This window comes from Seriola aureovittata, chromosome 9, assembly GCF_021018895.1.
Source record: "Seriola aureovittata isolate HTS-2021-v1 ecotype China chromosome 9, ASM2101889v1, whole genome shotgun sequence".
Lineage (NCBI taxonomy): Eukaryota > Metazoa > Chordata > Actinopteri > Carangiformes > Carangidae > Seriola > Seriola aureovittata.
Window position 1 is genome coordinate 550,421 of NC_079372.1, and position 14,461 is coordinate 564,881.

The 14,461-nt window shown below is 39.3% G+C and overlaps 1 protein-coding gene across 1 annotated transcript in view; it reads left to right on the forward strand.

Moving 5' to 3' along the window:
- si:dkey-11f4.7 (piezo-type mechanosensitive ion channel component 2) overlaps positions 1-14,461 on the forward strand; it is a 49,195-nt gene that overhangs the window by 9,052 nt on the left and 25,682 nt on the right. Inside the window, exons 13-28 of the mRNA XM_056386106.1 lie at positions 4,349-4,615; positions 5,520-5,628; positions 5,869-5,990; positions 6,714-6,773; positions 8,962-9,110; positions 9,432-9,596; positions 9,905-9,946; positions 10,168-10,200; positions 10,422-10,534; positions 11,129-11,304; positions 11,471-11,647; positions 11,792-11,956; positions 12,475-12,675; positions 13,092-13,296; positions 13,961-14,062; positions 14,165-14,330. Coding sequence (XP_056242081.1) covers positions 4,349-4,615; positions 5,520-5,628; positions 5,869-5,990; positions 6,714-6,773; positions 8,962-9,110; positions 9,432-9,596; positions 9,905-9,946; positions 10,168-10,200; positions 10,422-10,534; positions 11,129-11,304; positions 11,471-11,647; positions 11,792-11,956; positions 12,475-12,675; positions 13,092-13,296; positions 13,961-14,062; positions 14,165-14,330 — 2,252 coding nt within the window. The remainder of the gene's footprint in view (positions 1-4,348; positions 4,616-5,519; positions 5,629-5,868; positions 5,991-6,713; positions 6,774-8,961; positions 9,111-9,431; positions 9,597-9,904; positions 9,947-10,167; positions 10,201-10,421; positions 10,535-11,128; positions 11,305-11,470; positions 11,648-11,791; positions 11,957-12,474; positions 12,676-13,091; positions 13,297-13,960; positions 14,063-14,164; positions 14,331-14,461) is intronic.

The window sequence follows — 14,461 nt, forward strand, 5'->3', positions numbered from 1 at the left end:
TGTTGGCTGTCCCTAAACTTTTTAAAATTCAATAGTGATAAGTCATAATATTTGGTCCCACTAATTCTACCAGCCTGCTTCACAGTGAACTTACTTCCTTGACCAAAAATAGAAATCTTGGAGTTATTTTTGATGCAAATCTCAGTTTTGATGCACAAGTATAAAGTGTTGTCCAGTCATGCTTTTTTCAACTCAGAAAGATCAGATCATTCTTGTCTTCTTACACACCCACTGAAATCAGACAGGCTAAATCTTTATCTTTTACTTAATAAAACATTATTTTATCGGAAAGCTTTTGTTTATGTTGTTGTGTTTTATTTTGTTGTGTTTTATTTTCCCATGATATGGACAATCAATATGTTTATGTAACTTACGTCTGTTTCATGTGATTTTCTCTTTTTTTCTTTTTCTTTCTGTAAAGCACTTTGTAACTTTGTTAAGAAAAGTGCTATATAAATAAAGTTTATTATATTATATATATTGAAGGTTTTGAGTTTGTATGGTAAGTCTTAGAGCAATCATAACTTGTCCCACCACACAGGAGAAGAGATATATCTGAAACAGAACAATTACTCTGGCGTAGGTGTATCATAGGTCAGCTCAGTCAAAGTATGGCAGATAAGGCTGGTTCAGATATAAACCACAGCAGTACTGATAATATAATAACATTTAAAATCTATTTAATACTATAGACCACTGAAGTTTATGACTCTCTATTCATTCTTATGGCAGTTAATCTGTGAATTATATTCTACTTCATTGATTATAGCAAAAAGTGCACATCACAGTTTCCCTGTTCAAAACCCGAAACACATTCCAGTTTTAGTTACATAAAAGAGAAAAGCAACGATTGAGGAAATGGAATAATCTTTTGATTGATAAGTGACATAAATCATTCATCAATTATCATAATAGTTGTGTATTAATTTTCTGTAATTTATTGATAACAAATTTAAAAACATGTAATTGTTATTTTGGATATGTTGTTTGGTAGTTTAGCTGACTAGTTGACATCGGCTGAAAAAATATCCAATAAATTAGGTGGGAAACATTGCAGATATGATATCTTCGGATATCAATTATTACAGACAGAGACACGTTTTCAGTTGCGCTGGCTTTATTGCCCAAAACATAAGAGCAACATTACATGCTAACCACCATGAGGTAACAACTTCTGATCACTCGTTACACCTACTGCGCATGGCACTACCTACACCTGCTTTACTATAACTATTGCACTGGTGCCCCCTATTGGTCCCGAACTACCATAACAGCCAGTCACTTCATAACACCCCTCTTTAATTCAAACGACTCATTAATATACAGTGACTAAAACAACATAATCACAGTAATGCCTGTGTTATTACACACAGCAAGAACCCTCTTCTTACTGTCATACCTATAAAGTTAAATAGGCACCATTAACAGTTCAGACTCATGTAAATTATGAACCAGAAATGCATACAAGGGTGAGTTACCTACTTTACAACAACCCCACTACTTAAAGTAAAGGATGTCTTATCGTTGTCTCTTTGATATGTCCATTATTTAACAAAGTCTTTCATATGTGCTGGTGGTCTCCTGTTTCTTTGAGGTCAGACTAAGTCTTTTGTTGGTGTACCACCAGATGCACTGCTTTGTTATGTTTCACAACAGGAAGGTCTTTGGCATCCATTTGTGCAGTACCCATGTCCTGTTGTCCTATGCCGGTCTTAGGTGGAAGTACGACATCCTCCTACTCATGTGTCACATCTGGAATCAGAACTGGCAGATCTTGCTCCTGTCTGCTCAACAGTTGATCCACGTGTCTCAAGACAACTTTACCATTTCCCAGCAACACTGTATAGGAAACTCCATCCATAGTTTTTAGGAATGATAGTGTCTCCTACCACAAAGTTGTCTTCTTTACGCTTTTTGATTTGCTTGTCTCGATTCCACCTTGTGTTTTAAGTCTGGGTGTATAAGATCCAGTATCCCCCTCAACTTTCTACCCATCATCATCTCAAGAGGTGACAGTCCAGTTGTTGACTGTGGAGTGATGCGATAGCTAAACAAGGCCCTGTTTAACTTTGTCGCCACTGTATCACTGCTGCTCTTTTTCAGTAACTCTTTGAAAGTCTGTAAAGCTCTTACAGCCAAGCTGTTGGATGAAGAACTTTTTGTTTATCAGCAAAAGGTACTGACCTAGGCTTATAATAGCAGGGTGTGGCATCACTAGCTACATGTATTTTTGCTGTGAAAAGCATTTCAAAATCGTAGCTCAAACTTACTGTTTCATGTCTTAAAAAGCACTTCCTGTAGAGGGTCCTCTCTGTCCTCTGTTTAATGTACAGGTTGCCAGTCTAGGTGGAGAGCTTTAATCCAGCCTCGTGCTACTAGATTTGTCTCTGAACCTTTAACAACCACTACTGCTAACCTCTTAGTTCTGCCATTGTGTTCTACTTTAACCTTTGCTGCTCCTAATACTGGCACCCTGTGACCACCATATGTTCTCAGTTTTATCCTGCACTTGGCTAGCATGGGTTTGTTAGTGTCAGTGAATAGCTTGTGAAATGCCCTCCTAGACATAATGGTAAATCCACAGCCAGTGTCTACTTAATATGTCGCATTTTTCCCATCAACTCCGGAAATGACTATTTCTTCACTCATGTTGTACATGGTCATGTCACTAGCCTCCATTTGATACACAATGAAAACGACCTCCTTATCACTATCACTCCGTTCCTCTTCGCATTAGCTCTCCTGTCATGCTTGTTTCTCTCCCCTTTAAAGTGTCTAGTCTCTTCTTTTCCCCCCGTTTTCCTTCTGCAGGCACTCTTAATGTGCCCCACCTTACCCCAGTTGTGGCACTTCTTATTGCCAAACCTGCAGTCTTTAGCCAGGTGGCTCTCCCCACCACATTTATAGCATTTCCTCTGGTCTGGCTGAGGTTTTCCGTGGGCCGTGCTCACCTTGTTCACCTTGTTCACAGACCCCCTTGCTTTAGTCTGTTCTTTCATGCCATGCAAATCCACAATGTCAATTTGCCATCTCCATGGCTTTTTCAAAAGTCAATCCGTCCTTATGCTGCATACCAAACAGTCTCTCAGCATCACAGTTAAAAAATCTTGAAAGCTACAGTCCTGTGCCAGCCTTCACAGCTCTGCCACATAGTCACTCATACTTTCTTCAGGCTTCCTATTTCTTGTATTAAATCATCATTGCATTATTTTTCTCGATTTAGGGTGAAAATGATTTTTCAAAAGCCTCACCAGATTATTGTATCAATTCTCCCCAGGTTTGTCTAGACTAAGCAGGGTCCTCATGAGAGCGTAGGTCTGGGCTCCTACACCACTTAGCAACACAGCTCCTTTCTTTACTTATGGTAAATGGACTTGCACTTATATAGCGCTTTTCTAGTCTTACTTACCACTCAAAGCGCTTTACAATACTTGCCACATTCACCCATTCACTCATACATTCACACGCGGACTGGAGGAGCCAGGGATCAAACCACCCACCTTCTAATGAAAGGACGACCTCCTGAGCCACAGCTAGCTGTGGTCAGTGCCGTTCGACATGAAACAATGGTGCAGAAATTCACAGTATTCTTTCAACGTTTGTGACCTGATATCAAAAGGAGCCACTGAACCCACCGTAACTGTAACGTAATGGCACTTTGCTAATGAGAGCATCCGCCCAACTCTCTCCAAGCCAGCGGCACAACGGCCCGTTACCACTTAGCCTAGCACGTTTTTTTTTTTTGTGTAGATGAACTGATGAAATTGTACTTCAGAATCGCCTTTAGCAACAAAGAAATTCTTTCTCTTTTGGCTCATAAACACAGTGTAGTTGTCAGCATCAGGACTTTGAAGAGATTGTGCTGAAAACTGCGTCTGTTCAGAAGGAAAACCACACAAGCTTGGAAGAGGCGGCTGAGACACAATAGTACAACTCATTAAGTTGTTTGATCCTGAAGGTGTGGAGCTCAGGCAGGTGCAGCAACAAAGGTCCCAACTGTGACAGGGGGAGTTGACTTTATTCTCGACATTTCGACTTTATTCTCGAAATGAAAAAAATAAAAACAAAAATTCCTTCATCTGACTCAGTTCGACTTTATTCTCAACATTTCGACTTTTTTTCTCGAGGTGCATGGTGAAAAAAATCTTCCTCCTCTCATTTTTTTCTCATCCATGGCCCTTCTGCTCTCCTGCACTATATATTTTTTACTTTTGTTTAATACTTATAAGTTAACTTATAACTTAATAAGGAGCGGGTGTCCTTTATTTTTTTGCATGGAAGGTGGCAACCCTAATTGCAGCTGTTTGGCTTCAATAAATTGATCTATATCCAAAATGCATGTGTTTAGGTGTGGAGCATCACCTACAACAACTGGCTAACTTTTGTCCTGCTGGTGTGGTCCTGTATAATTTGGATGATGCGAGATCGACGGAGGTACGCCATGATGTCTGCCCCATTCCTGGCCGTCTACAGCACCTTCCTGGTGGTGCTGGGCTTCCTGAGCGGGTTGCGCCTGAGCCGGGCTGAGCTGTACCCTGGCCTGCCCCCGGCTGTGATAGTGGACTTCGACCTGAGCAGCTACCACCCTGCGCCCTGCATCCACCTGGGAGCAAAGGTGACGTTTCTTGACGTAAATTAAAGGCGTCATGAGGTCATGGGAAGTTCTGAAAGATTAGGCAAAAAGACAACCATAGCTGCTTGTGCCAAGAATCTTTGGGCCTTGGCTTAATTAGATTAGATGATGTAATCTAAGTATTTTAATTGTTTTCCATATATAAAGGTCATGTGTGTTAAAGCACCTGAAAACCTTTAAATCTCCTTTTTAAATTTCCTTGAAATATTAAATATCTGTTAAATGAGAAACAATAGAAGTTTAAAATAGTAAAAACTGACTTATAAAGCTTTAACACAGCGTATTCTCATAAACACTAGTAGGCTGGTGTGACCTGATCAGATTAGATTGGCATCGGCATCTCCCATGGCAGTATACTGTTAAATTCTGATATACCTTTTGCATGGTAGACATTTTGACATTTTACTGGCACAACTGAAAAGATCAGAGCCATTGTTAATGTCATCAGTAACACCTGTGCTTTTCCTACTATGAAAAGTCTAAGAGCTTGCTCTGAAATGATATTGGTGCCTGGAAACATACCACATCCTGACCAAGTGACAAGGACACAGAGCAAACACTGGAATGTAAAGTAACCAATGCTGTTCATATAGGATCCCAACACTCATAGTAAGACACTAATTAAGAACATTGGTTTTCAGGGAAGCACTGTGGTTTGCATCAAACTAAAAATTTCATTTGCACCCACAGACCAGAGTCTGAGAACTGTGCATTGACAAATCATTTCTGCAACTCAAGTTCAAAGAACCTTTTTCTTTTACTCACCACATTATATTGGTTTGGTCATACACATATTATTCAGAATTTAACTGTTCACTATCGCAGATGATAGAACAATGCATTTACACCACATTTTTGTACTCATGATAAACTGTGTGTGCTGCAGGTTTTCTACAGCTTCAGCTTTTGGTTGATGTTTCGTCAGCAGCTGAAGGAGCGACAGGAGGAGCAGAGCTTAAAGGAGGAATCTCTTTATGAAGTCAAAGTCGTGCCACGTAATTTGTTTTTGGATTGTTTTTGTAAAAAGCGTATGGCTTTTGGTTTTAGAGAATAACATTTAGTTTGGAGTAATGGAAGATCTGTGTACTCATGAAAACCATCCTGACATGTGGACAGGTTATACATGTATAACAGACTTCAGTTTGATGAAAAGTTTAAAATGTCTCCTTGCTCCCCCTCTGTTCACTTGTATATTCTCCCTCTGTCTCTCAATTCCTTCTTGTCTGTCATGTCAGTGGAGGAAAATCAGCCATCACCTCTTGTAGCGATGGTGATCTCAGGAGTGAAAGGGACGCTGGTGAAATACTGGATACTCTTCTGCTGCTCTATGTTCTTTGTGGTCAGCTTCTCTGGAAAGGTATCTATTGACAGACTTAAAAACTAAGTGTGGGAGAAGTCCCATTTATGACACATTTGTATTCAGACTTCCCCAACACTCATCTCTGAGCAGTTTTGTGGGCTTCATATGAAGTTAGGAAGCTATGGTGAATTTCATAATAATACCAATAGCATTATAAATTGCATGCCTGAATTTTTCTGCTAAGGGGTTCAGGGCTTTGTTTTGATAATCTTTTGCCTTATTGTCACAATTTCATCTGTTATGATGATGAGGATTTTTTCACAATGATTTAAATTTGCTGTAATGCCATCAGTACGATGGCCCTGAGAGCTCAACACACTGCAACTTCAGAAAACACATGCAAAGACACAAACATGCTGCCGATCCAGTCCTACAACACAACAGGAAGTGTTTCAAGGGGACACTAAAAAGTGATGAACCTTGCTGGGACTTGTTATTCAATGCTCATTTGTGGCTTTTGAAGAGAGAGAGAGAGAGAGAGAGAGAGAGAGAGAGAGGATGATATGGCGAAAAGGGCCATGGGTTGGACTCGAACCTGGGCTATTGCGGTTAGGATTATGCCTCTATAGCAGCCCCAGGACTTTTTCCAGTAATCTTGTTGTCCATGTCATCTTTAATAGATTCTAGCATGTCAAGCAAATAATATACATAGCAATAACTGCCCATCATATTCGATCCATTTCAAATTGACCTAATCTTTACAATGTTTCATTTATGCAGGTGGTCGTGTACAAGATCCTCTATATTGTCTTGTTCCTCTTCTGTGTTGTCCTCTATCAGGTTAGTCATTTTTGGCTGCTTCTAAACAAACAACGTTTGTCATTTGAAATGAAGTGCACTGATATAGGACTCTAGTTATTCAGCTCCTCCAGTAAAGCACCATTTATAGGAAATCCTGCATCCTGAACAGTAAATATGTTAGTCCTTGGTGTGAAGATTGACTTTTATGTATACATGTATTTTCTGACTATGTACTGTACATATAGCAGAGTAAATGAAGGATGGAAATTTGATATTTAGATTCCAGGGGTCAGTAAGTGGAGAGGAAATCTGCTTATAGTTGAGATGCTGTTGCATCACTCACAAAGCCACTTCGGTGTCAGGTTGATCTTATACTTTAATGGGTTGACTCCTAAATTATCATTATGAATCATTTAGCTGTTGTTTGTGCATAAAAAGGATCAGAACGCATTTAGCTGTTATATAAACTCTGGGAATGCACGCGCAAACACACTGTCTAAGGGCTTATCAATGTTATTTTGCAGTTAAAAGTATTGATTATGACTCATAAACACACACGATGCCCTTTTTGTTGCTGTTTTCTTGTTTTTTCTTCCCCATCTTATGTTTCTGCTGACCTTATAAAAACACAGCAGGCACTTACAAGAAAGCCTAATGGTTGTGGAGGTGACGTAAGACACAATAGCATCAGCTGTCTGTCCGGACAACATCTGCAACACCCTGCTGTTTTACATGCTGCGGTGTGTGGTGGGAGGAATAAAGACAGAAGTGTTATTTATGACAGTGAAGATATAGCTACTTTTTTCAGAGATGCAAAACATTGTTTTTTCTACATTCACTCATTTATTTCAGTTACTTCAGTTTACACTTCCACCACACAATTTCAAATAAATTATGTCTTAAAGAGTAACTGAAAGAATTACAGAAAGGTTATGAGAGTAAGAAAAAGGAATATATGCCTCTTATAATGTTAGACTTGAACATAAGCCACATTTAAACTCTGTAGTGGGAGTGCCTGTGGAACGGTTAGAGGAAACTAAACTCCTTGGAGTGATATTAGACAGCAGACTGAAGTGGTCAAAACAGAGTGAAAAAACTGTTGCAGCTATGGGGAGAGGTTTGAGATGTGCAAACATTTTACTGCATCAATGCATTTCTCACATTGTTCAAACATGGTTCTTACTCACTTGGATTACTGCCCACTGGTGAAGTGCATCAAATAAAGATTTGGAAAAACTACAGTTAGTCCAGAATAGAGCTGCACGAGTGGCTCTGAACTGAAATATTATCAGAATGCAAACAACCTTTAGGTTGGTCAGTGGTGAGGGACAGGGTGGTTATTTCTTTGCTTTGTTTTATAAGAAAAATGTCACTGTCTAAAATCGCAAATGTCCTGTACCATCAATTTTAAAGGCCACAACTTTAATACGAGGCATCAAGAGGTTGTTTTTTACTTCCTGTCTCAAAAAATGAATGCAAGGCAGTGCACTGTTCTGTACAGAGGAATGTAAACATGTAATGGTTTGACATCAGAAATTTCGCATTTAAGAAGAGTTTAATGAAATATCTAATGGCACAGAACACCAGCGCCTCTAAACACAGGGCATGTTTTACTACATAATATCTAAATACGATCATTAATGAGGAACTTCTTGGGTTTTGTTTTATTTTATTTTTTTTACCAAATTTTATTCTTCAGTCACTGTATATGCTGTTTTTAGTTGTATTATTGTTTTTGAGCTGTATCAAGTGTGGAACTTGTCATTATCGGTAGTTTTACTGTTATTTGTATTTTTATTATTTATTGTTATATTATTGTTATTTTCTTGTTTCCTTTTTGTCGTTGATTTTTATTTACATTGTTTTGCATTATGATGTAATTTTTACTTGAGTGGATCCCAGGAAGAGAAGTTGCTACCTTGGTAGTGGCTAATGGGAATCCAAATAAATGAATAAATTAAATAAATAAATATTGAAAAAACAAAAACAGTCCACTTAATGCGGATAGTACTCATAAAGTTCATATCGTCCAAATGCTCAAACTCTAGAATTTCAGCTACATTTTTATACACCCATGTTAACATGGTATGAGGATACGAGTTTTAGAAAGTCACAGTTTCTTCTGTGATCATCACTGAAGGCCCTTTGAAGGCCAATAATGATGTTAAGATCTGCAGACTGAGAGAAGAGTTCTCTGTATATTTGTCTGTTTGTCTGTTTTCTTCAGATCCGTTATGATGTGTGGCGGCGGCTCCTGAAGACGTTCTGGGCTGTGGTGGTCGGTTACTCCATGGTGGTGTTGATAGCCATCTACCTGTACCAGTTCAGAAGTGTGTCTGGGCTGTTCAGACAGATCATGGGCATGTCAGAGGAGGGGTGAGTTTCTGAGTGTCTGCACATATAAGTTTGCGAATTGTTAATCATTTTATTAATTATTTTAGGAGTCTTTTTGGTCATCATGCAAAAAAAAATCATTGTGCATTTTGTCAGAGCCTTACAGCACTTTTAGGCTGAGGTCTAAAAGTAAAAAAAATCCCCTCAACCTCGATGGGAAACAAGGAGAATTCATAAGCTCTGATCATGATGCTGCTCAGATATTTCCGGGTCATTTCACTCAGTTTGAACCTTCCTAAGAAAAAAAGACTTTGACCAGCGTTGGCCTTTTTATCATATTGTTTCTTCTCTTTGTACATCTAGACTTCGTGACCTGGGTTTGGAGCAGTATGACACAGTGGAGCTGTTTGCGCGAATTCTGCTTCCTGCTGCGTTTCTATTGGCTTGTATCCTCCAACTGCATTACTTCAACTCAGACTTCCTGACTCTCACTGACCTCGACAATGTACCTGTCAGACAGGCTTCCAGGTGAGATGGGAAGAATATGTGCTGGGAAAAACCATCCTACTCATGTAGAGATACTGTCACCTGACATAAAAATATCAAGTCAAGAAAAAGTACTAAAGCATTACAGAAGACTCCTCTGAGTGACAGATACTTAGTTACTCTTGTCACTATTAAAGGGCCGATATGACAAGTAAATGAATTAATTCTAATAGAAGATAGATAAACCACTACCATTAATGAATGATAGTTACATTAAAACAAGCTCTTACTGTGGTTACTGTATGTACCTACTATATATCTCTGTCTCATTTGTCCATCTTTCCACCCAGAGATGAAGAACTCAGGAGTTCAGTCAATGTGATATCTGAGGTGTAAGAGATGCATTTTTTCCTCCACAAATATTTCTTTCATTCACATTTTAGACACTGTAATTTCCAATCACAGTTAATTGTATCTCACACAGTGGACTGAGTAGATGTAATCAGTGTTTCAATCCTGTGAATCCCAAAGAACAACAATAAGAGTTTGTGTGTTTGTTAACTTGACTTTTTTAATTGTTAGTAACACTCACTGTCTTTAATGTAATTCCCAGCATTAAAGAAAACCTTGCAAAGTTACAGAAAAGGTAGGACTCTTGCTCAACTTTTGTTTTTTGTCCTAATCTAATGACTCACAATTTGTATGTACACATTTTGCTTATGAATATGATTTATGTATTTAGACATTATGAAAGACATTATGTCTCCTGAACCTGATGCTGACGTCCTATGCAGTCTTTGTACATTTCTCTGATTGAGGTATTTCTGATTATTGTGTGAGAATGTAAAGCTCGCTGTTGTCCTGCAGGCTTGTGAAGGAGCAAATGGGAAATAGGAGAAGTCAGGAGACTCTGGACAGTGTCGGACTGCAAACCTCCCTGGATAAAGGAGGAGAGGAGCAAGTGGATTCATCAGGAGAGGGTAACTTCAGCTCACCAAGTGGCTCTTCAGTCTCATTTTGGTGGGTCAGTTAGGAGTGGGGTGAATAACTGATATGGCTTTATGTCGTGATGGGCTGTCCTACAACAAGAATGTGTTGTTTATATGAATACGTTATTCACATGCTGGTGCTATTCACATGGTCTTACTTTTTTATGGGTTTGGATGATGAATTTTAGGTAGTAATTGGTATTTTGACATCCAACTGAGATCTATGAGACAAGTGCCTTTGCCACAGACATTTTAACTTACTTTGAAACTACTCTGCTTTCAAGCTTTTCCAGTTACAAGCAGTTATATTTTCATATTTACAGGATGACATAGATGCACATGGTGATGTGTTTCATAAAATATTTTGCCTCTAATAAAATCATGGGAAACAAACAACAAAAAAACTGTTCACAGTTTGAGGCCATTCTTTTAAACTTTTTTAGGTTATGTTTTTCTCTTAAGTCACACAATTATCTTTGTGTATCATAGATTATTCTTTCCATTAATCATTGTATGAAACCTAGAAAAGCTATTATGTGTGTTCCTTCCCTTGTTAAATTATGGTATTTTCTCTCTTCCTCCCAGGAAATGAACCCAGCAGTCAAGAACGCAAGTGGATTGTGATAGTGGACCGGGTGAGCCTGCTGATGGTTCACGCTCTGTCAGGACTCCTCAAGCTCCAGGAGCTGAGCTGGAGACTGCTGGAACTCCACAACCTCAAAATCGTTTCCTCTGGCATCATTTGGGTGTCACTGCAGGAGGTGGGATGTTTGGACTGGAAAATATTTAGACTTTGATAACTTTGTTGATGTATTCGATAGAGAAAATAACTAACTGTAACTTATTCAAGTCAGGAAATTCAAACCACAGAATTCAGTGTTTGGAAAAATTGTTGGAAGGAACACGTTATGATTTCCATTTTCACAGGTTTCTCTGATGAACTTTGTCTTCCTGGTTTTGTGGGTGTTTGCACTCCCATTCCCACGGTTACAACCTTTAGCATCCAGCGTCTCCGCAGTATGGGCCTGCGTCATGGTAGTGTGCAAGATGTTTTACCAACTCAAAGTCATCAAACCCCTCGACTACTCATCCAACTGCACTGCAGTGAGTCTAACTGTGTGTATGACAGATAATAACAGCAGTATGAACTTGGTCTTTTTGTCATGTGCTTCATGCATCTTCCTTCATTTTTAGACATAAGCATGTGCTGAAAATGACTCTCACCTTCCTCTGTCTTTTGTACCTCAGGGCCTGGTATTTTTCAACAGCTCAATCCTGGAAAATGGAGTTGAGCTCAGGGGGAACATGGCGGAGCTGCTCAGGAGGTCTATTCTTTACATTGAGCCCGTAGACCCCGTCTACTGGTGTGGAGCGCTGCTCAAGTGTGAGGGCAGGATCCTCCCCTGTCTCAGGGTACAGTGAAACATCTGTCCCAGAGAAACTCAGCATCTGACTTTTCTTTGAAATCATAATGGTCACACGAAACTGCTTTTGCATTCCATTATATAATAGGAAGTTCACACAACCAGGTTCAAACGCTGACATACTCACCTATGCATTTACTGTAGGTACAACAAATACTTTTGATAGCTTTTTATAACCAGCAATATGAAAACACAATCCACAATTCCTAATTCCAGTTTTAATACAACACTCCTGGATTTTGACCAAGAGTTTGAATTATTTTTGCCTATAAAATACTGTAAATATTCTGTATAGTGGGTCTGAGTAATGCTGACAAGCTACAACTAATAATGACGACATTAAACAGGCCGAAGTTTGAACAGTACACATTGTTATTAACATTACATTACAAACATTACCATACAAACCTTTTGTTAACCTTATTATAATCAAATTATTAACATTCTTTAATATTTTTAACCATATTTAATATTATAGGAAGATAATTTCTGTGTTCTGTGTTGTAGAACCATTTGATGGTGCTGGGGCTGCTGGCGTTCAAGGTAACTATCCATCGGCACCAGCTCTACTTCCGTCTCCACAATGACCTGAAAACCCCCCCCTTCAGCATCATCTTCCAGGGCGTCACACGGCAGCACCTGGACCACGGCATTCTGCCATGCATCAAGTACTTCATAAACTTCTGCTTCTACAAATTTGGACTGGAGGTACTTTTAAAGGAATTAACTGTGTGTGTGTGTGTGTGTGTGTGTGTGTGTGTGTGTGTGTGTGTGTGTGTGTGTTTGTTTGTCTGTGTGTTTGTGTGTCCACACCTTTTCATGTGTACCTGAATTAACATATCGGACATTGTGTGTGTGTGTGTGTGTGTGTGTGTGTGTGTGTTTGTTTGTCCGTGTGTTTGTGTGTCCACACCTTTTCATGTGTACCTGAATTAACATATCGGACATTGTGTGTGTGTGTGTGTGTGTGTGTGTGTGTGTGTGTGTGTGTGTGTTGTGTGTGTGTGTGTGTGTGTGTGTGTGTGTGTGTGTGTGTGTGTTTGTGTGTCTGTGTGTGTGTGTGTGTCCACACCTTTTCACGTGTACCTGAACTAACATATCGGACATTGACTTTTTCCTCTTAGATCAGTTTGATTGTGGCAGTCAATGTGATTGGTCAGAGAATGGACTTCTATGCCCTACTCCATTCTTGTGCCTTATTGGCTGTCCTCTCACGGCGACGCAGGAAGGCAATCGGGGAGGTGTGGCCTAAATACTGCTGCTTTACAGCGGGGCTCATGGTGCTGCAGTACCTGCTCTGCATTGGCATCCCTCCAGCTCTCTGTGTTGGTATGTCATTTTTAATAATCTGTGGTAGTTCTGTCTAAAGCTGTACTTTATATCCACTTCCTGAAAAGAGTGATGCTTTTAAATATCCATAAAAAGCAACAGCTTTGAAAAAACAGATGAGGAACTGGGGAGCAAGACAAAAGTGCTATTCACAGAAAATTACTTACCAGAAATAGAAAATCCAAGGATGAAGAGATTTACAGTGTCATACAATTATGGATTATGAGAGATGTCATCACAAAACAGTCCAAAAACTAAAAAAAAAAAAGCTATCAACATATGGCATGAAATTCAACAGCACAAACTGAAAAAGAAGCACCTTCCCAATATTACTATTATCAATTTAATCTGTCAAATTTGAATTAATTGATTATAGAATTTCAGAAAATATTAACAAAAGCCCATCACGGCTTCCCAGAGCGCAGGGTGGTGTTTTCAAATAGTTTTATTTATTTATTTTTTGTCCAAAATCCAAAGATATTGAGTTTAAAATGAGAGAATAGCAGCAACATCCTGACAATGGACAAGCTTGAACCTGTTGGTAATTTTGGATCAATGAAGGAATTGTTCCAGCACACAATACAACAAGATTTAACTGCAAAAACATTGCATACAAGTCCCATTCTCTGTTGTTATATTCTCCTCTATTTTATTTCCTTCTCAGATTACCCCTGGAGAACTGCAGTTCAACCTTTGACCTCGAATGTTATTAAGTGGTTTTACCTGCCTGACTTCGCCATGAAACCCAATCCTTCTTTCATATTCTGTAAGTCTATCTTCCTTTCCTTTATTTGTTTCCCTTCTCCTGTTCCTCTGTTCTTCTGTGCTGTCTCATGTCAGTCGGCCCTTCCTCTCCTCCTCCCTGCAGACGACCACCTCCTGCTGCTGTGCTCGTCTCTGCAGTGGCAGGTGTTTGAGGAGGAGAACCGTGCAGCGGTGCGACTGCTGGCTGGAGACAACGTCGAGATCAGCCGGAGTCTGGATCCTTGTTCTTTCAACCAGTTCATACCCGTCAATAACTTCCTTCACTGCAGGTCAGAAACACTAACCCTGCTGTTCAGCTCTTTATTTTGTTTTTTATCTTCTCCATTTTCTAGAGAAGTATTTATTAAACAAAGAGCAGAGTCTTTGTTCTGTGTCCATTATGTCTCAATCTTGTCTTGGT